Genomic DNA, 18,274 nt, shown 5'->3' with positions numbered 1-18,274 from the left:
TTCCCCAAAAGCATTTTTAAAAAGGCGATGCGTTGGGACGAAGTACAAAGTATCCAATCGACTCCGTTTACACACTTGCCGCGCTATTTACCAAGCGGCAAAGGAGCGTTCGGGCAAGGGACTAACAGCGGAAAGAAACCATTCCTGTATTTACGCCCTTCGTTTTTATGTACCATTCGTTGCGTTTATATACAGTTGCTGCAACGACAATATCGCTCCAAACTCGCGTCCCAGCCCAGTCGACACGGGTCCCATAAGCTATAGCTCAGTAAACGATGTTAACCGGCGTCTTAACAAAGCGCGTCAAGCTGGTCTCGCCGTTCATCTTCTGGTACACAGCCTGCACAAAGGCCTGGGCCGAGAGGTCGGCGCCGCGCGGGCCCGTGTGCGTCCGGTCCTGCGGGTACAGGGCGTTAACGGCGCTGTTGCCCATCTTGCGGTACATGTTGCTAACGGCCTGGTTGTGGTTAACAAAGGTGGCGCGCGAGTCGGCCAGGGCGCGGTGCGCCCGGCTCATGTAGTCGACGAAGCGGCTCGGCTCGCCGTTGTACGTGCCGCCCTCCCACTGGTTGCGCGGGGTCTGGGCGCTAAGCACGACGTTGGCGCCCTTGGCCAGCATGAGCTTGGCGCCCTGGATGACATAATAGGGAAAGGTGTAGACAGTTTCGCCCGTTTTGTCCGAAACGCACGTCTCAGTGCCGGTGCCCGGGCAGGCCGAACGGCCGTTGTCGTTGGACCGGGGCGAGCCGCCGTCGTTGTGGCCGAACTCGATGACGACGACGTCGCCGGCGCGCGCCGCGTTGGCCACGTCGCGGAACCGGCCCTCGTTCCAGAAGGAGCGCGCCGACCGCCCGCCGATGGCGCGGTTCTCGACCGTGGCCGTTACATACCCGGCCAGGTAGTTGCCCCAGCCGTCGATGATGCCAGCCGTGTTGCGCGCCATGGTGCTGTCGCCGCAGAGGAAGATGCGTGGGGCCTGCCGGGCCTCGAGCGCGTCCGCCGTGGCTGCCTCGGGGGCAGTCGGCAGGGCGGATGCGCCAAAGGACCACGCGAGGGCGATGGCCGTGGACAGGAGGGTGAGTCTCATGGTTGCGGTTGGGGATGGTGGTGCGGTGGACTGGTGCTGTCACGGACGGCGGCTTTTCGTCTTGCTCGCACTGCGCCCAGTCGAGCATTTATAGGAAATTTCGGGCAAAAGGAGACAGGTGTCGGCATGTGTCGACACGCTGCCCCCATGTCACATCAGGCATCGACACAAACAGGGTCTACCTCGCCGCCCAGTGCCAATGGCGAGCTTGGAATGGCACGGATCGAGCAGCTGCCCCTTAACCTTCCTCTTCTGGGCGGCGATGGTACCTTGCCAATGCGTTTCCCCCGCGCGAAGTGGGACTGCCGGATATTTCTCCGCCGCCATAACCATATTGGGAACGGTCAGTCGAGCGCCGCGGCTGCAGAACAACATGCTTTTATTTTCCGATGGCAATAAACAAATGCAGGGACAGCCCGTTTTTCGTGGGCTCCGCAATCTATGGCTTGTCCCAGGCCAGACATTTCACGGCAACCTATTGCTGCTACTAGTAATCATTGCTCATCCACATGGCGCTGCTCCAATGTCGAGAAACGCAAGCTACTTGTCCTTCTTTTCCAGCTCCCCCCACAGCCAGACGGCTATTTCGTGATAGCCCCAATCCCTCACATCCTTGCCCTTGGGTGTGGCACCCTTGCTCCCGCTAAACCAGCCCGCCACCGTGCCAGCTGCGCCATAGGCCGCGTTTGTGATGGGCCATCGCTTCTTTGCCGCGACGCCCTCCAAGCGCTTCTTGCGAGCTTCGTACAAGGGCTTCCATTCCACCAGCTGCTCCTGTGTCTTGATAAACAAGCGCTCCCACACCCCGACCTGCTCCTCTGGAAGCTCCAATGGGCCGTCGTCACGCACTATCGCTTCGTGCCTCCAAACCCAGCTCGTCTGGGTCTCAGGCAGCTTTACGACATGAAGCTCTTCGACTGGCTGCTGCACGCGGATGCTGCGCGCGTCCGGCTCCAAGGTGGCCAGCTTGGCCGACTCGGCATCGTTGCGGTGGCTAACGACCCTGCCCCCGACAGTTTTGTGCGTGCGGTTCGCTCGCCACTCTTCCGGGCTCTCGTTCACGGTCCTGGGCTTCGGCTTTCCAATCCTCTTTTCCAGAATATACCCATTTTTAAAGAGCGCGGGGCACGTGTACGGACCCGCCCCGTCCGGCCCTTGCCCGCCACACTGGTACCGGATCCTAACCGACGGGTGGACCAGCTCCTCTGACCTGGCCAGGAACGGCTGCTTTTTCTTCTGCTGCCACGTTGCCCATCGCTTTAGCCACTCGGTCCAGCCCTCCTTGGGTGCGTCGCAGCTGTACAGTCCCGGTGTGCGTGGGTCTGGGCTCCTGTCAGGCTTGACTACGCTCCCCACGACCTCGAGCGTGGACGTTTTAAGGGGCGGGTTGTGAATGGGGCCCATGGACCACTGCTCGGGCACCGAGGACGAGGCCAGGTCGTAAAAGACGCGCTGGAACTCGGGCCTGCTGAACTCGACGCCGACCGAGGTGAGCTGGTCCGCCATCCAGGCCAGCGAGATGTTGGCCGACTGCTCGTCCGCCCAGCCGCCGCCGACGTCTCCGTGGTTGCCCGCGAACCAGACTTGGCGCAGAACCGTCTTGGATACCTCGGGAAGCTGCCAAAGCGTCGGGCTGAAGGCGGTGCGGTACTCGTCGAGGGCCAGGGCGTGGAAGGCGAACTGGACGTTTGCGTGCATCTCGAGGCTGGCGAAACGGATCTCGTTGTTACTACGGCCGGCGTCGCGACGCAGAGGTCCCTTGGGGACGCCCAGGCTGCCGACCGTGTCCCAGACCCCGACTGCCTTGACATTTCCCTGGACGGGAACCCACTTGATCCTGCCGTTCTCTTGGGGAACCTTGGTCGCAAGGACGAGCTGTTGCTGGGCAAGCTCCTCCAAGTACAGCTTGGCAATCGCTGAGCGATTCTCTGCCTTTTTGATCTTGGTCCAAAGGGAGTCCTTCCTTGCTTCCAATCCTGTGGCAAGTTCTGACTCGACCTGTTCGGCGAATGCCTTGGCCGACGTCCCGGCCTCGGCCTCCGCCAGGCTTTTTCCGAACGAGTCCCGGCCGGGCCGTGGAGGCCGAGGCTTGTTGTTGTTGTTGCCGGCGCCCTGCTGGTCCTTGCCGGGCTCATCTAGCGTGCACGTTGGGTTGTAATTGTCAAGGGAAAATCCAAGCAGGTGCTTGGAATCGTCTCGCTTTTTTTCGCCAACCCAGTCTTCCCAGGTGCAGTAGTCGTGGAAGATGCCCGCCAGGTTGTCGAGGCCGGCGCGGTTGAGGAAGCCGAGGTTGCAAATCATGTCGGCCACCGAGCGCGCCGTGAAGGCGCCTCTCGAAAAGCCGACGAGCACAATCTCGTCGCCGGGGTTGTAGTTGTCGCACACGAAGCGGTACGTTTCGGCCACGTCCTGAACGACGCCTTGGCCGAGGAAGCCGCCGAGGAAATGCGCGAGAGCGCTGGCTTCAGTGCCGGCGCCAGGGTGGTAGTACACGACCTGAGGCATGCCCGAGCAGCACTTGTGCGCGACGGCGCTGGCAAGGCGGCTCACGTTGGTCGAGGGGTCCTTGCCATCGTTGCTGCAGTGTTATCTCGTCAGGAAGATGCCGGGGGTTTGGTCAGCAGGGGAGGGGGCTCGTACGAATTATTCCAGGTGCCATCGCAGCATATAACCAGGCGCTTGGGGTTTAGGAAGGTGTTCGACAAGTGGGCGCAGGGAATGTCCTTTTTGAGAATCACGTTTGCGGACTCCATGGCGAGGCGACGGTGCTAAGAGCTGTGCTGGGAGAACCGTTTGCGATGATGCAGACAAGACATGCACGGTGGGCCCTGGTGGCCGTCCTGGTCTTCTTGTACCACGGGAGGAAACGCCATCACTTGCGAGACGACATGGCGCCTGGGCATTCGGACAATAATGGCGGATTCTTTTCCAGCTTGATCCGCCACGTTTGGCTAGAGCAGCCGAGGTCGCGAAACTAGCCGGCTCAGCTTTCAGCTCCTCGCAATGGTCGATTCCTCAGCCCAACCGGGGTGGCTTCCAGTAGCTGTCTAGCCCCGAACACATGTCGGGCCGTTCCGGTATGTCCATACAGTTTGAGGAAACCAGCTTGACTGCGAAAACCAAAAGAATAGAGCTGCTGGAAAGGCGGCACGGTTCCCTCCAAAGCAGGTCTAGGCCTTTCGACGTCGGCAAGATCGGCATGGTCCCGGTCCCACATGCCGCAAGGGCAGTAAGTCATCATGCGCTGCACCCCTTCCATGCTGAGCCCTTTGAGGCACCAGCAACTTGTCGACAGCAACACTAGGAGCTCCCAAGGGGCAGCCGCCAATCCCCGGTGCCGCATGCTGGCCACATTGGGCCGTGGACTTTCAGCTGCCCTTGCAACACTTCCCGGCAAAGCAAAGTAAAGTCCGAACCCGCAGGCGCTGTTCTTGTTGACGCACTTAACAAAACATGGAGTGGTGGTGCTGCTGATTCCGCTTTGGGCATCGACCTCGGAGACCTGCGCCGTGGACAGCGCCAGGGGAAGCGAAGGACATGTCTGGAGTGGTCGAGCCTGCGAGCCATGGCGGCGGGACTCTTGCGACTCCCTGTGACGAGCGGGATGATTACTGATCCCTCGCGAACGACGTATTTATCCAAACCAACTAACTAGTAAAACCCTCGGGTGCGTTGGCGAGGTACGGACTAAAGTTGCTAGTAACGTTTTAAGCGTCGGTACCCATCTGCAAGACATTTTTTTGGTGCCATAGCCAGAATTCCTCCACCGAGTACCGTGCAAGACGCCGGAGGCACCACACGATGCGGTAGATGCCGAGGACGCTGGTGGTGTCGCCTATCGGAAACTCGGTCCACAGCGTGGTCCCCGACTCGGTCCCGTCCTTGTCGTCTCCCGTAGTCGTACTGCTCTTGGTTGTAGCCGCGAACTTCCACTCGTGCCCTACAATGTAAATGGCCGGCAGAAAATCCAAGCCGTTGAGCGACGTGAGCTCCGGACCCGAAGAAGGCGAATCGGAAGGGTTTGGCTCCTTGGCCAGCGGGGGCACGGCGCCGCTGCGTTCACTCCTCGTCAGCATTTCGAGCATATTCCATTGGGCAGCCTGCCAAATGCCCAGCTGGATCTCGGCGTTTTCGACGGAGCCGCCTAGGCGCTTAGTTTCGATGCTGATGGCGATGGGCCGGTCGGCCAGCGGGTGGTAGCTGGTGTGGTTGATAGATAGCCCTGGGAGCTGCCGGCACACCCCTTTAATGGCGCGCGAGGCCGGCGTGGATTCGAACCGTGCACGGGGCCAATGCGGGTTGATGGTGATGCAAAAGTCGACCCTTTTCCCCCCCGTCTGGCGCGAAGCGCTGGTGGGGAGAAATTGCCGCTGGATATCCGCAGTTGTGCTGCGGCCGAACGTTAGGCCGGATTAACATAACCAACGGTGGGGAAGCGTAGTAAGTAGCGAAGGGAAGTGTGTTTGTTTACTTACCACGGCGCAATATCAACCTGGCTCCCATCCGGAATGGCCAACCGCAAAAGGGGGTAGTGAACGGCTACGTTCCAGCCGGCCTCGTCCCATCCCCTTTCCGCATATTCAGCCGCCTTGTCTAACACGCGGAGGATGTCGGCCAGGCTCGGCGACTCTTGGGCCTCGAACCGGCCCTGATCCTCGGGCGGGTCAAAGAAGGCCGTGTCTCTAATGACCTCGATTCCCGGAAGGGTGGCTGCTTGGATTTCGCGCCGGCGAGAGGAAGAGACGACGGCACAGCCCGAGGTTTGGAGCTCGGCGAGAAGCGCCCGAAGCCCCGACGGCAGCATGCAGCTCATGTGGCCCATGCTGGCGAAGTTTTGGATGTTAACCCCATCTGGCCCGAGCTCCATCTCTCTCCTCCTCTTGCGGGCCGACGACGTATAACTGCCGGTGATCCGGCTGCGGCTGCTACCCGCGCTCATCTTGTCGGAAGAAGCCGTCGAGCCGTCTCGGGAAAGTTGGCGTGATCGCTGGAGGAGGAGGAGGCTGGCCCGCGGCGTTTTGTCGTTGGCGCCGCCGCCTTTGTTTTGTCGCTTCGCATTCGGGGTTGCTTCGCCGCAGGATTCTTGGCTCTCGTCCATCTTTCGTCCAATCGAGGTCCGCGACACGGTCCGCGATAGGGGCGGTGTGCGGAAATCGCTGCGGTGGTCGGCCCCTTTCCTTTTCTTGCCGCAGTAGCCGGTTGCGGCCTCCTTTCCTTGGGCGTCCTCGACCCTTCGTCTCTTGCGGTCGAGGGCGGGGGGGTCGTCTGGGGGGGGGTCAATGTCGTTTGCGCCGGGGCCGTCGGGGATCGCGTCGAGCCACTGCAGAAAGTCGGTACAGCGCATAGGAAGAGGATTTGCGGATTGTCCGCAGTATTGGAATTGAAGGTCGTTGATGGAGGCTGTTGAGGTTGTTTGGTTAAGCGCCAGGCAAGTCGTTGCTAGAGGTAATAATGTTGCTTGGCTCCAATGGTGGTTCGTGCAAAGAACCACGCGCGAGCGACTGGGTTGCTCTACCGGCGGACCCACTTGCCCGTGTCCTCGAGTAGTTAGCTTAGCCTAAGTGGGCAAAAACCTTAAACAAGGTAGGAGCTTAAAAAATCCCTTAATTTGGTTAAACAACCCAATTTTTCCTCCCACTTTAGCTAAAGTGTTTATCAATTGCATATGCAATGTATATGGAACTTTTAATAATATTAAAATTAAAATAAATAATAATAATAAATTGAAATTAACAATGCAATAAAATAAAAATGATAAATAAAAATAAAAAATGCAATAAAATAAAAATAATAAATAAATATAAGAAATGATATTAAATATTTATATAATTAAAAAATTATTAAAATTAATAAAGTTTAAAATTTAAAACACATACGTTTTATATACGTTTGCATATGCGTTGTATATGCAACGTTGGCTAAGGTTTTAGGGTTCACTTTTCCCCACCGTGTTCGAGGTTTTCACTTACTTTGCTTGAGCTATCCCCTTTTTTCCTCGTGTTTGCCGTAAGGGTACAACTTTAGGAATCGGCGAGGCGAGCACCCTTCCCTCGCTGTTGCAGTACATGTTACTTTCCTTCCTGTCTTCCCTTGGAACCTTTCCTCTTATCCTATTAACGCTGGGTATTTCCACCCGTATTAAAAAATAAGTATGGCTTGCCCAGCAACGGGTGGGCCCACCAAAGCGGCAGGCCTGGCATGCTTGCCGCACCTCAGCACGAGCAGCCACCAAAGCCTCTCAATCCTTGCTTGTGGCTGCCGGGATGACAGTGCGCAGGCTCTTGCGCGAGCCAAGCGTGGAGTGGTTGTTCCCCTCCTCCTCAACTACCGGCCTTCCCCGCGCCAACAGCCGGCACGCACATAATCCCAGGAGCCCACATGCGCGACGAGTCGGCCCGCGAGGCATCTTCCCCTTGAAACAAGATGGCGGCGGGTCTGATGCCCAAGCACTTGGCCTCAGGGTCACATCGGCCCAGGAGACATGGCCAGAGATTGGCGCGCCACTATGCACCCCACAAAGATGGCGCTCTCGGGCAACTTGGCAGGGTTGAACGTTTCCATCCTTTGTTTCCGCGTTTGGCCACATGGCCGCGATACCCTGGTGGCGTTTGCGCAGCAAGAGATAAAAACTCGGGCCAGAGATGATTCCAGATGTTGCGTGAAGCTGACGAGGTGCATGTCAGCCTTGCTCACCGCTTGCAAACCTCGCCATCATGCTTCCCCATACACTCTTCTGGTCCGCCTTTGCCCTCGGTGCCTGCGCCCCTGGTCCTCGTCAGACAGGCGCTGTTGCTCGAAGCATCCAGCGCGACGACTTGGAAGGCTATGCATTTCTCTACTTCACTGGCAGCGACGAGCAAATCTACCTCGCCGCCAGTAACGGCAACAATGCCCTGTCCTTCACCGAGCTCAACGGGGGCAAGCCCATTTTCAAGTCTGCCTTGGGTGACAAGGGCGTCCGCGACCCCTTTGTGATGCGCTCGGTCGACGGCTCCAAGTTCATCATCCTAGCCACCGACCTCTGCATTGGCTGCGGCATGTCTTGGGGCGACGCCCAAACGCGAGGCAGTCGTCACATCGAGATCTGGGAATCCCCCGACCTCGTCACCTTTTCAGCCCAGCGCCACGTTCTCGTGTCGCCCGAGGCCTACGGCAACACCTGGGCCCCCGAGGCGTACTGGGACGCCGAGCTCGGCACCTACGTGGTGTACTGGGCCTCGGGCATCTACGACGACAGCCCCGAAGGCGGCAATCCAGGCCGCGCGAGGATAACATACCAGCGCTTGGTTTACGCCACCACCGACGACTTTGTCACCTTTTCCGATCCGCATGTTTGGCAGGACGAGCCCCCGCATGGGCGCATCGACTCGACCGTCATTCGCAGCAACGGCACCTACCACCGCTTCACCAAAGCCACCACGGCAAACGGCTGCGCCGACATTGTCCAGGAGAGCAGCCCGTCGCTGACGGCGGGCCTGGGTTCCTGGACGCGCGTCGCGAGCTGCATCGGCAAGGGTGCCGGCACGCGCGATGTCGAGGGCCCGTCCATCTTCCAAACGAACCCAGGCGACGTCGGCGGAGGCGGGCGCTACGTGCTGCTGGTCGACGAGTTTGGCGGCGACGGTTATGTGCCGCTCGAGTCAAACGACCTGGCCTCGGGCCGCTGGACGCTGAACCGCAACTTTAGCTATCCCAAAACGCCGCGGCATGGCACCATCATCCCTTTAACGGCGGCCGAGCTGGAACGCATCAAGATCGCATATGCGGCGTAAAGGATTTAAAGGATAATTTAGCTAGCAATTAAGTATCTTGTGTATGGGATTGAAAGTGACAGTGACCAAGCCAGTGGATGCGACTCCGGCCCGACTTTTACAGCTTTGGCTGCCTACGAATCGCGCTTGCAGCGACGACGGGTACTGCCCGAATAAGCTACCACTTGGACGCTCGGCTTCAACCAGCACGGTCCGATGGTGTAGTCGGTTATCACGTGAGCTTAACACGCTCAAGGTCCTCAGTTCGATCCTGGGTCGGATCATGGTTACTTTTTGGTTGCTGTGTTGTACTTGTCCACAGTTTCCGGCTCCTTTTCTTTTGGCTAGTTTTTTTTTCTCCTTATTTAAACAAAATACGCCAGAGCGTCGCATGATATGGTGTGGCAGAAAAGAAAAAGCACGGAGGGTAAGTAAAATTGGAAAGAAATAGGAAATTGTTGCTACCACCGTGGCTAAGAATTGCTTTTACAATATTTCCACAATCCAAAAAGACCACCAAAACCTAGTCGTACCACACCACATTGGCACAGCATCCCCCGTCGGCAATGTCAACCTTGGCCACCGCCTCGGCGCCCGTGTACTCGACCCCCAGCTCCGTTTCGTTGCGCCCCGTCATCCGCCACATTTGCACGTAGCCGCGGGGCACGTCGGTCATGGCGGCCCACTCGTCCCCAAAGGGCGCCGGGCTGATGGCGTTGGCGTAGCCGCCCGTCGTCGTCGTCTTCTCCTGGAACATGTGCTTGGCGACGCGGCCGTCGCCGTCCAGCAGGAACCCGTTGACGTAGCCGTGGTTGGTCGTGTTGACCCACGCCCGCGCTGTCGCCCACAGGAAGCGCGAGTTGTGCGAGAGCATCACCTCGGCCGACCAGTACTGCTTGTCTGTCTGCGTAATGTCTGGGAGGGGGAGTCAGTCTGGTGTGTTTCTTCTCCGTCGGCATCTGGGCCCGGGGGATCATCTCACTCTTGGGCAAAAGATAATACGACGACTCCTCGGCCGTGGGCACGCCCGTCTTGGCGTCCAGCGAGTACGCCGTCAGCCGGTTGGCCGCCTCCATCAGCACGTAAAGGTAGGTGCCGTTGGGGTGCGCGGCCAGGTGGCGCGGGTGCGAGCCTTTGGCGACGGGTAGCCTGGCCAGCTCGGTGACGATGCCCGTGGGCCCGTCCACCTTGTGCGTCCAAACCGAGTCGCCGTTGAGGTCGGCCGAGTAGATCAGCTCGTTGTCGCGCCTGCCGAAAGCCAGGCCATGCACACCAGAGGCCGCCAGGTAGCGCCACGACTGCGTGTTGCGCGTCACGGCACCCGTGCCACCGCCGCCAGACGAGTTGACCGCCAGCGCCGCCCCGCACGCCTCCGGGCCCGGCCACGCCGCCGTGTAGACGCGGTACGGCGGCAGGCTGCTGGCCTGCACAAACGCCGACGTCTTGCCGGCACAGCTGCCGTTGAAGGCGAGCCTGCCAGCCAGCGCGAGGTCGGTGCCGTTCCCGCGCACCTTGTAGCTGGCGATGCGCGGGTCTTGGAGCGACACGCCGTACAGGTAGCTCTTATCGTGGTTGAGGGCGATCCAGGCGTGCGGGGCTGAGGCGCTTATGTTGTTGACCACGGCCAGCTCGTGGCTAACGTCGTCGAACCGGAGCGAGTACGCGCGGGCGGGCGGGGCGAGGTTGCCCACATACATGTGGTGCACCGCGCCGAGGACGGCGGCGGGGAGGAGGAGGAGGAGACCGGCTGTTGATGCGCCCATCCTGTCTGCCCGTCTGATTGTGCGCACTCCTACAAGCCTACACGCTCTCGCACACAGGGAATAGCCCCCACACGGAGCTGACGATAACAGGGGAGATGGGAGGAAACAGACGGGGCAGCCAGGAACGGGGGTTCGTCCTTCGTCTCTTGTCGTTTTGTACGTGCTGTCTAGTCGTCATGTCGTCGCATCGAGCGTACCATGCCTTGCATGCTGACGTTGGATATGCACGCCGGCAATTCTCGCCAGGGGCAGCGGCTGAATACGGACAGGGCCCGGACGCCTTCATCATGCCGCCAGCTTGGCGGGAAAGGACATGCGAGCGCGGCTCCGTGCACGAGGGTCAGGCCACTGAGGCCAGCCGAGTCCGGAACCCTAACATGACCGACAACACTTTCACCTGGCTAAATACCAAGGTCGTGGCAATGGGACGTTGGGGAGTAGTGAGGGGTAAAGGGAAACCCTCATTAATATCGTAGTATTACAACCTCTGCAAAACTTGCCGTTACATCGAAAGGAACATCATTACCTCCCCCGCCCGCAGCCTGCTTCGCCAGATCCGTTTATCCCGACTCCAATCCCAGCAAAACCGACCAGCTCCCATATTTCTAAACCCCAAGTCCGCCCGTTCTATCCAGTTCTATACTTGGTGCCCATGCTGCGTCTTACTCTTCCATATACAAGTGATACACAGCCAATAGCAGAGATGTATCCTGCCCGCCTATCCGGTAGTGGAAAAGATCTCGATGGTGACGTCCCCTCCACACGGCGCGTCGGGGTTGCCGGAGCACCGCGTTGCCAGGGGCAGCTGGCAGAACTCGTCGGCCAGCGGGGTGGCGTTGTTCATCTGGTTGTCGCACCAGCACTCGCGCCCCCACTCGACCCCGGCGTAGGTAAAGCCGTTGACGGCGCACGAGTAGAGGCACACGTCCTTGGTCATCGAGTTGCTGTCCCAGCCCTGGCTCAGGATGCGGCCGCCGCCGGGCTCACGGAAGCAGCCCTTGCGGGTAAAGGCGCCCGTCACCTCCGAGGCCATGGGGCGGCCGGGCACCGAGTACGCCGGGCCCGAGGCCGTGTACAGGTTCAGCCTCAGGTTGCCGCCGCACATCTCGTCGGGCTTGCCGCTGCAGGGCGTGGAGCACTCGGCGGAGCTGCCCACGGGGAACGCGCCCGCGACGACCTCGTTGCCGCAGTAGCACTCGGACGCGTACTCGACTCCGTAGTACGTGTAGTCCCGGCAAAAGTCGGCACACATTGCCACGGTCATGCCGGCGTCGACAGTCGAGGGGCCCTGCAACGCACGCTTGCCTTCGGGCTCCTTCCAGCAGTTGTGGGTGGCCGTGGGGCCGGCCGGGGCAGAGGAAGTGGAAGTGGAAGAGGTGGAATCGGCGGACGTGACAGAAGTCGAAGTGGACGAGGTGGTAGAGGCAGAATCGGTAACAGTGGCCGAGTCGGTAATGGAAGCCGAATCAGTAGATGAAGTGGATGTAGAGGCAGCATCCGAATCTGCAGATGTCGAGGACGAGGACGAGGAGGAGCTAACAGACTCCGTCACGCTGGGAGACGACACGGAGTCGGTCTCGGAGGCAGAGCTGCTGCTCGTGGTCGTGTCCGTCGGCGTGACCTCAGCGACCCAGTTGGTGTGGGTGCGGGTGACGGTCGAGTGCGGGACGCAGTGGCAGGCGCTCGACACGCGCTCCTCCTGGTACGTCATGGGGAACCTGGTGTTGAACAGGGGCGACGGGTAGGAGCGAGAGGCCGCCTGGTCCATAGGGATGGACTCGGCGGCGGCGGTGATGGTGGCCGTCACGACAGGGCCGGCAAAGGTGGCACAGAACTCCTGCGCCTGACTGCTGTACTGGGCGCCACGGAAGCGGTTGAGGAGGTTGTCACCGTTGCATCCCTTCTGACGAGCCTGGATACTGTTGCGGACCGGGTTGCCTTGGGCAAGAGCCGCCAGGACGGCGAGGAGAGCTACTTTGGAAAGCATGGCGGCACAGGCTAGGGGGTTTAAGCGAATGGAGGATAGCTGTATGTGCAGGAAGAAGAAGGAGTGACTGCTGCGGGGTAAAGCTTCCAAGTGGCTAAAGGAATGGCTGCCGAGTATCCTGTTGGAGGAAGGTCTGCGGCGAAGGACTCGGTGGTGGTGGAGGGTAACAGGAAGGCAGCATGGTGGAATCACGACGAGTCTTTATGTCGACCGGCTTGGTTGTCGACACAGCCTCCGCTCGACAAGCTCTCTCGGGCACGGCGTGCCGTCAATGACTGACTGGCAGGGGCGTCGGCCGTACCTGTGGATCATGATGCCGGATGTTTTGCTTCGGATGCCCGGTTCAGGTACCAAGACACACAATCCGCCTCCTTGCAAGCTGGCCGCGTTCACAGCTGGCAGGTCCAGCTCGCTGCGCATGTCGGGCATTGTCCAATCGGGAGCGGCGACAAGCAGCCCCCCTCAGCCGCTCTCCCTTGCAGCTGCGTTAATAACGACAGGGGCAGCGTACGCGAAGGAGATGAGGCTCGGCCCAGGCGGCCGGTACTGGCGTGATGTTCTTGTTGACTTGGAAGGGAGCAAGCCGCAGGCCACAAGCTGCGGGCCTGGACGAGGCCAAAAGGGGTTCGACGCGGGGATAACACACACAAAAGCAATGTGCGTAGCTTGTCTCATGCTGGCAGTGGTGCATTGACTATGACAAGGTACCTAGACCAATGCATTGCCTCTCAGCTGGCCTCGAAAGGGCTGAACTAGCTAGCTTGATAGCTTGCGAGCGCGTGGAGTGCCTGTCAAGGAGGCAGCATGATACCATCAAGCATTAGACCAGAACATTTGGGCGATGGGACATGGGCTAGCGCGGAAGTAGAGGGCTGACGGCAAACCTAGATCGTGGCTATTCCTAGTGCGGCTGAAAGAAAAGCAAATCGATGTCGACATGCCCAGACGAGCGGATTGCGACAGATGAAGGGATAGAAGGTGCGTAGGAAATAACAAAAAAAAGCAGCAAAGCAATGCGTGGTGTGACTGGCTGCAGTGCCTCCTTCTCTCGTGGTTTGGACAAGATTGGAGGCCCGTTGGTCGACACAGACCTCCTCGACTAGCAGGGGTTACGGCAGCTGCAGCCTGCCACTGCCACTGGGGCTTGGCTTCCACTGCCAACAGTGTCGCTGTTTGTCCAGATATGCTGCTCGGAGATTAGTGTCTCAACTTGTTTCCTCGGTAGATGCTGAGATGATATCTGGAGGCAGGCAGCAGCCGAGGCACTGAATCCAGTACACCGAATCAGGGGTGGACAAGCTGCAGGGCTCGAACGGCCTGTTCTCAATGCCGGCTGACATGAATCCTGATTGCAAGGTAACGTTGCGGGGAGTGTGCATCCACATAATGGCTACGACAAAGGACACCACGAGAACTGTCGTGATGTGCCTCAGCGGCTCACCAAGTAGTCGACGCCAGGACAGCGTTTTTGTAGCCGCCAGGATGTCCGCCAGACTTCACGAAGGCTCTCCAAAGCACTGCAAGGCTCAAGCCATGCTGGAAAACCCCCTCCCGTCTTCATGGCTAGCCCGGCCTCGGACCGAGCCTGGGACGATAGCCTTCCACGTAACCACGGGACGGCAGCTGTTTGTTCAAGCTAGAAATGCCATCCCCTCGTTGCTCTGCCGCCATGCTCTCCCATGGTGCTCCTCTGGTGCTCCCACAAAGTGCTCCAGCGAGTCCAGCCTCCTCCACCTGCATCCCTCGAAATGTCCAACTTTTCCTTTACAGCTCCCTCAGCGACGTCAAGTCCCGAGGCTGCCCCCATTTTCTCTCGGACCCACTTGATATCCACACAACCAAAGCTAGATATCTAGAGGAGGCGTCGAAGTTCCTGTCATCGGCTAGATTAGCAACCCTCGAGCTTACTTTGTTATCCTTGGGATTCTGAGTAATCGGGACATACGTGTAGGCGATCCCAGCTGCCACTGGTGTTCCCACCGTCGTGCGGCGAAAGAAGCACGCCAGCCAGCTGCTTCTTTTTTCGCTGGAGCTTCATTATCTCCTGGCAGTGCAAATTGTGAGCTAAATGCACCCCCGCCTTGGAACCAAGAAGACACCCCCCATCCGCCAACGCCATTAGGCTGTCACTTACCTCCTCAAAGGAGTCCCGGATGTAGAAACGAACCGTCGTTACTTCCTTTTCCTGGCCAATGCGGTGGATCCGTGCGAGGGCCTGGTCCTCCAGAGTCGGATTCCTGGAAAGGGATGTTCTTTGTCAGATCGACGACTTTGTCAAAGCGTAAGCCTTCGTCCTTTCAAGGCTTTGAACTTGCCAGTGCGGCTCCATCAAGTAAGCTCTAGAAGCCACCGTGAGAGTTAGCCTGTTGAGAAAGTCGGTTAGCCAAGTTCCAAGAGACCGAGGTAAAAGGCAATGCCCCTTTATGCAGTATCCCCCTTCGAAGAGAACTACCGTACCCTACTGCACCACATGACAAAGTTAAAAGCATCACGCGGACATTCCCATTGGCCTTGAACTTCTCAACGACGGATTTCCTGTCCCTTTGCTGCACCTTTCCGTCGAAACGGACGACACCGATTTTTGCCTGCCGCAGGCCCCTCTCGATAACATCGAGTGTCATTCTCCAGCTAGAGAAAACGACGCTGTCCAGCCGGTTTCCCGGTCATAGGTGTTAGAGAGAGCTTCGAATGATAGTAAGCCCATGAGAGAGGCAAGATACTCACCTCTTGGTATCAAGAGGCAACTGTTTCAGGTCATCTATCAGTGCCTTCACCTTAGACGGGAGCTCGCTTGGCTGGAAGTCGTGCAAGTCCGATGGCGTAGTTTCCGGTAGGTCCTCCCGGTCGGTGCTGCTGATGGAGATCTCGGCTGAATGGCAGGAAGGCGAGTGGCCACAGCCGGGGCCCCGGTCGGTCGGCTTTAGCTTGTTGGTGCAGTCCGAGCACAGGTACTTGAGGCAGCTAAAGAGCAGCGCGGTAGTTCTATGCGGGGAAAATGGATCCTCGAAGGCAACCTCTGCTGTATCGAAGGTGTCGGCGCACTGCAAGCAAACCATGAGTCGTAGGTCGCGCTCCACGTTGAAGGCTCTCTGTGCTAGGCCTGCCCACTTGGCTTTGGATGTCATCGTGGATGCCGCGTCCGTGTCCTCAGGATCCTTTCGCGTGTGGTATTGGGTGCCTAGGTTACAGATAAGGCGGAGTGATTCGATTTGCTGGAGAACGTTGACGTAGAACGTGGATCTGGACAGCTCCGACCCCTGATGGAAAGCTTCGTCAATCTTGGTAATAAGCCGCTCGCTCGCTTGCTTGTAAAGCTCTCGCTCCGGACCTAGGAACTCCACGGGGCAAAGAGTGTCGCGCCGAGCCGGAAGACTGATGGTGTTTGGGGGCCGTCTGAGGAGGAGGCAGGAGGAGAGCAGCGTCAGCCTTTTGACAGCTTCGTCCTCCCTCCGATCTCTCCAAAGCTGGGAAATATCGACGTCGAATCGTTTGGGATCTGTGTAGGGGAACGCTCGGATGAATCGAAGCAGACTGGCGAGGTCTATAAGGCGGTTCTGGATCGGCGTTCCGGTTACGGCCCATCGAGAGACTGCGTCGAGATCGCAAACGGCCCGGGTCATCCGCGATGAACCGTTGCGGATGAAGTGTGCTGGTAAATTCATATTGCATCATAAGCTTCGTATGCGGTAGGGAGGGTAGTTTCCACGGGAGCCACATCTTACCTTCATCCAGGATAATTCTTCGCCACCTGGTCGAAAAGAGGATGGAGCTTTGCAGTGGGCCGGTTGGCCTCCACTCAGCGGACACCGTGTGGTACGTGGTGAGAACGACGTTCACGCCTCGGATATTAGATGGCTCGGACAATCGTGTTTTTGCGTGATGGCGTCGGCAGACCAGCCTCCCAGCGAAAATATGCCTACGTAATGTTAGCTTAGGTGAGTGCTGACGCCTCAGTTGTATGAAGCTTCCAAGCACGCACCTTGATATCTCGTTTTCCCAAGTATCCAGAACTGTAAGCTTTTCCTGTCAGTCTTCGGCCGTTTGTTAAGGTAGGAAAGGGGAATGCGTGCATACGGGGAGGCGGGACTACCACGAGCGTCGCAGAATCCATGTTCTCCTTGTCTTCGATGCCCACCCACGTCGACGCAATATCCAAATCGGACGCCACGAGAGCGATCATGGTCAAAGTCTTCCCCAGGCCCATAGGATCTGCCACAATGCCTCCACGGAAATCTGCTGGCTCTTGGGTCTGGTAAGAGCCCGAGACTCGATTGATGAACCTAGAAAGTATTAGCTCTGTAAGCAAAAGGAAAATTGCGTGGGGGAACGGTGCGGATGTGCTGAGCGGGCATACATGCGGCCGTGATCGCTATCAATTAGCTCCCACATATCCCCTTCTGTCTCAGCAAAGTCCCAGCCCTTCTCGCGACGGCACATAAACGTCAAGGCCTGCCGCTGATGTCTGAGTCAAGAGGAGAGTTACCAGTCAGCCTACTTGGAATGATTGAGTTGTGGGACAGTTTGCTCACTTTTGCAAGGACGCTCGAACGGCCGAAGGCGCCGGGGCCTCCTCGAGGTTTATATGGCTGTTGATAAAGTCCAGGATATCGGGTAGTTGAGGGAGCTCCTGTAACTGGAGGGGCTTGCTGCTGCTGGATACCAGCTTAGATAGCATGGGGCATGCTCTGAGATCGGATGAGCTCGAGGATAGCTTGTGTGGGTTGCAGTACACAACATCGAGATGGCAGACTAAAGGGTCTTGCAGGTAGATGTCATGCCCCTGGGCCCATTCTCCGATCTCGTCAAACATTTCCAGAGGGCCGTAAACAGTGATGTTCAACGTGCATGGGACCTGTCCTGGACCCTGCTTTGCTTTGCCCTTAGATGGATATTGGTCCAGGGCACATGTCCCGCGCGCAACCACAGATGGGTCATCAAGCAGCCCCTGAATGACCCGGCCATGCTCGGACTTTATTTTGCCTCGAACAGCACTGCCGGAGACGGCCTCGAATTTGTCAAACGCCAATATGGAAATGTCGAAGCATTGCCCTTTGTTCAGGCACAAATCGCAACGGCCGGTAATGCCCGCGATCTAGCTTGTGTTTAAAGTTAGAGGAGAAGCTGCTGCTGGAGTTACTCGTAGGTGTTGGACGCACCATGCCGAAGCAAACCGTGAGTGCCTGGTCGGCCTTTGGCTGGGCTGGCCCGGATGTTCCTTCTGCCGTCGGTGGCAACGCTTCCATAACCGAGGGCCCTTGTACCCCTGGATGGTACAAAGCATTATCTTCGGCCAAGATCGGGGGCACGGGCGGGGGGTAGTCGTAGGGAAAGGGGTCCGCCGGCGGCTGTGAAGGCGTCCCAGATGGATGGAAGATGGTCCCGTGAATATTTTGCGCTAATTGAACTGGTGGCTGGACGGCTTCGGTGCGTGGGAATCCCTCCCGGTCATCGTCGACCTCCTCGACGCGCTTTCGTTTCATACTGGGGCGAGAAGAGTTGTCCATGGCGAGCTGGTCTTTCTCCCTGCGCCCAGAAATGGGTCACTTCCGAAAGAGAAGTCCGCAGTGTTGAAAGAAAAAAAAAGAAAAAGGAAAAAACCCTCCGCTGCGACTCCCGCCAGCAGCGCGTAGGTGCGGCGTTAGTTAAGCTAGAAACCCAACCCGGGAGCAGCCTGCCACCCCAGTAA

The 18,274-nt window shown here is 58.4% G+C and overlaps 7 protein-coding genes and 1 non-coding gene across 8 annotated transcripts; 2 read left to right on the top strand and 6 right to left on the bottom strand.

Annotated features, from left to right (window-relative positions):
* Positions 1–265: 265 nt before the first annotated feature.
* GGTG_05075 (rhamnogalacturonan acetylesterase) lies at positions 266–1,087 on the bottom strand (the record flags this gene model as incomplete). Its single annotated transcript, XM_009222874.1, has 1 exon — positions 266–1,087. One exon carries the CDS (start codon positions 1,085–1,087, stop codon positions 266–268), a length of 822 nt encoding a protein of 273 aa, XP_009221138.1.
* A 540-nt stretch (positions 1,088–1,627) lies between these two features.
* On the bottom strand, positions 1,628–3,840 carry GGTG_05074 (hypothetical protein; the record flags this gene model as incomplete). The annotated part of the gene is made up of 2 exons (XM_009222873.1): positions 1,628–3,665; positions 3,728–3,840. 2 exons carry the CDS (start codon positions 3,838–3,840, stop codon positions 1,628–1,630), a joined length of 2,151 nt encoding a protein of 716 aa, XP_009221137.1.
* A 954-nt stretch (positions 3,841–4,794) lies between these two features.
* GGTG_05073 (hypothetical protein) lies at positions 4,795–6,431 on the bottom strand (the record flags this gene model as incomplete). The annotated part of the gene is made up of 2 exons (XM_009222872.1): positions 4,795–5,476; positions 5,563–6,431. The coding sequence occupies 2 exons, from the start codon at positions 6,429–6,431 to the stop codon at positions 4,795–4,797; spliced, it is 1,551 nt and encodes a 516-aa protein (XP_009221136.1).
* Positions 6,432–7,242: 811 nt separating this feature from the next.
* Positions 7,243–8,907, top strand: GGTG_05072 (hypothetical protein). The gene has a single exon (XM_009222871.1). It carries the CDS (start codon positions 7,801–7,803, stop codon positions 8,857–8,859), a length of 1,059 nt encoding a protein of 352 aa, XP_009221135.1. The 5' UTR covers positions 7,243–7,800; the 3' UTR covers positions 8,860–8,907.
* Positions 8,908–9,048: 141 nt separating this feature from the next.
* On the top strand, positions 9,049–9,122 carry GGTG_20096. The gene has a single exon. It is a non-coding gene; the product is annotated as a tRNA-Val (tRNA).
* Positions 9,123–9,273: 151 nt separating this feature from the next.
* On the bottom strand, positions 9,274–10,601 carry GGTG_05071 (hypothetical protein; the record flags this gene model as incomplete). The annotated part of the gene is made up of 2 exons (XM_009222870.1): positions 9,274–9,753; positions 9,821–10,601. 2 exons carry the CDS (start codon positions 10,599–10,601, stop codon positions 9,362–9,364), a joined length of 1,173 nt encoding a protein of 390 aa, XP_009221134.1. The 3' UTR covers positions 9,274–9,361.
* Positions 10,602–11,319: 718 nt separating this feature from the next.
* On the bottom strand, positions 11,320–12,588 carry GGTG_05070 (hypothetical protein; the record flags this gene model as incomplete). Its single annotated transcript, XM_009222869.1, has 1 exon — positions 11,320–12,588. One exon carries the CDS (start codon positions 12,586–12,588, stop codon positions 11,320–11,322), a length of 1,269 nt encoding a protein of 422 aa, XP_009221133.1.
* A 784-nt stretch (positions 12,589–13,372) lies between these two features.
* Positions 13,373–18,197, bottom strand: GGTG_05069 (hypothetical protein). The gene is made up of 12 exons (XM_009222868.1): positions 17,745–18,197; positions 17,118–17,680; positions 16,943–17,050; positions 16,663–16,868; positions 16,568–16,598; positions 16,311–16,504; positions 15,313–16,237; positions 15,046–15,231; positions 14,904–14,951; positions 14,723–14,825; positions 14,534–14,632; positions 13,373–14,461 (listed from the first exon to the last, which is right to left on the bottom strand). Exons 1-12 carry the CDS (start codon positions 18,090–18,092, stop codon positions 14,441–14,443), a joined length of 2,832 nt encoding a protein of 943 aa, XP_009221132.1. The 5' UTR covers positions 18,093–18,197; the 3' UTR covers positions 13,373–14,440.
* Positions 18,198–18,274: the final 77 nt, after the last annotated feature.

Source organism: Gaeumannomyces tritici (genome assembly GCF_000145635.1).
Source record: "Gaeumannomyces tritici R3-111a-1 unplaced genomic scaffold supercont2.2, whole genome shotgun sequence".
Taxonomy (NCBI): domain Eukaryota; kingdom Fungi; phylum Ascomycota; class Sordariomycetes; order Magnaporthales; family Magnaporthaceae; genus Gaeumannomyces; species Gaeumannomyces tritici.
The sequence above is the reverse complement of the archived record's forward strand: the minus strand, read 5'-3'. Positions and strand labels throughout refer to the sequence as shown.

Coding starts and splice junctions, on each gene's coding strand:
- GGTG_05072 (XM_009222871.1), top strand. CDS start 7,801: ATGCTTCCCCATACACTCTTCTGGTCCGCCTTTGCCCTCGGTGCCTGC.
- GGTG_05069 (XM_009222868.1), bottom strand. CDS start 18,092: ATGGACAACTCTTCTCGCCCCAGTATGAAACGAAAGCGCGTCGAGGAG. Junction 16,869..16,942: donor GATAGCGATCACGGCCGCAT/GTATGCCCGCTC, acceptor AATACTTTCTAG/GTTCATCAATCGAGTCTCGG. Junction 14,952..15,045: donor TTGTCATGTGGTGCAGTAGG/GTACGGTAGTTC, acceptor CTTTCTCAACAG/GCTAACTCTCACGGTGGCTT.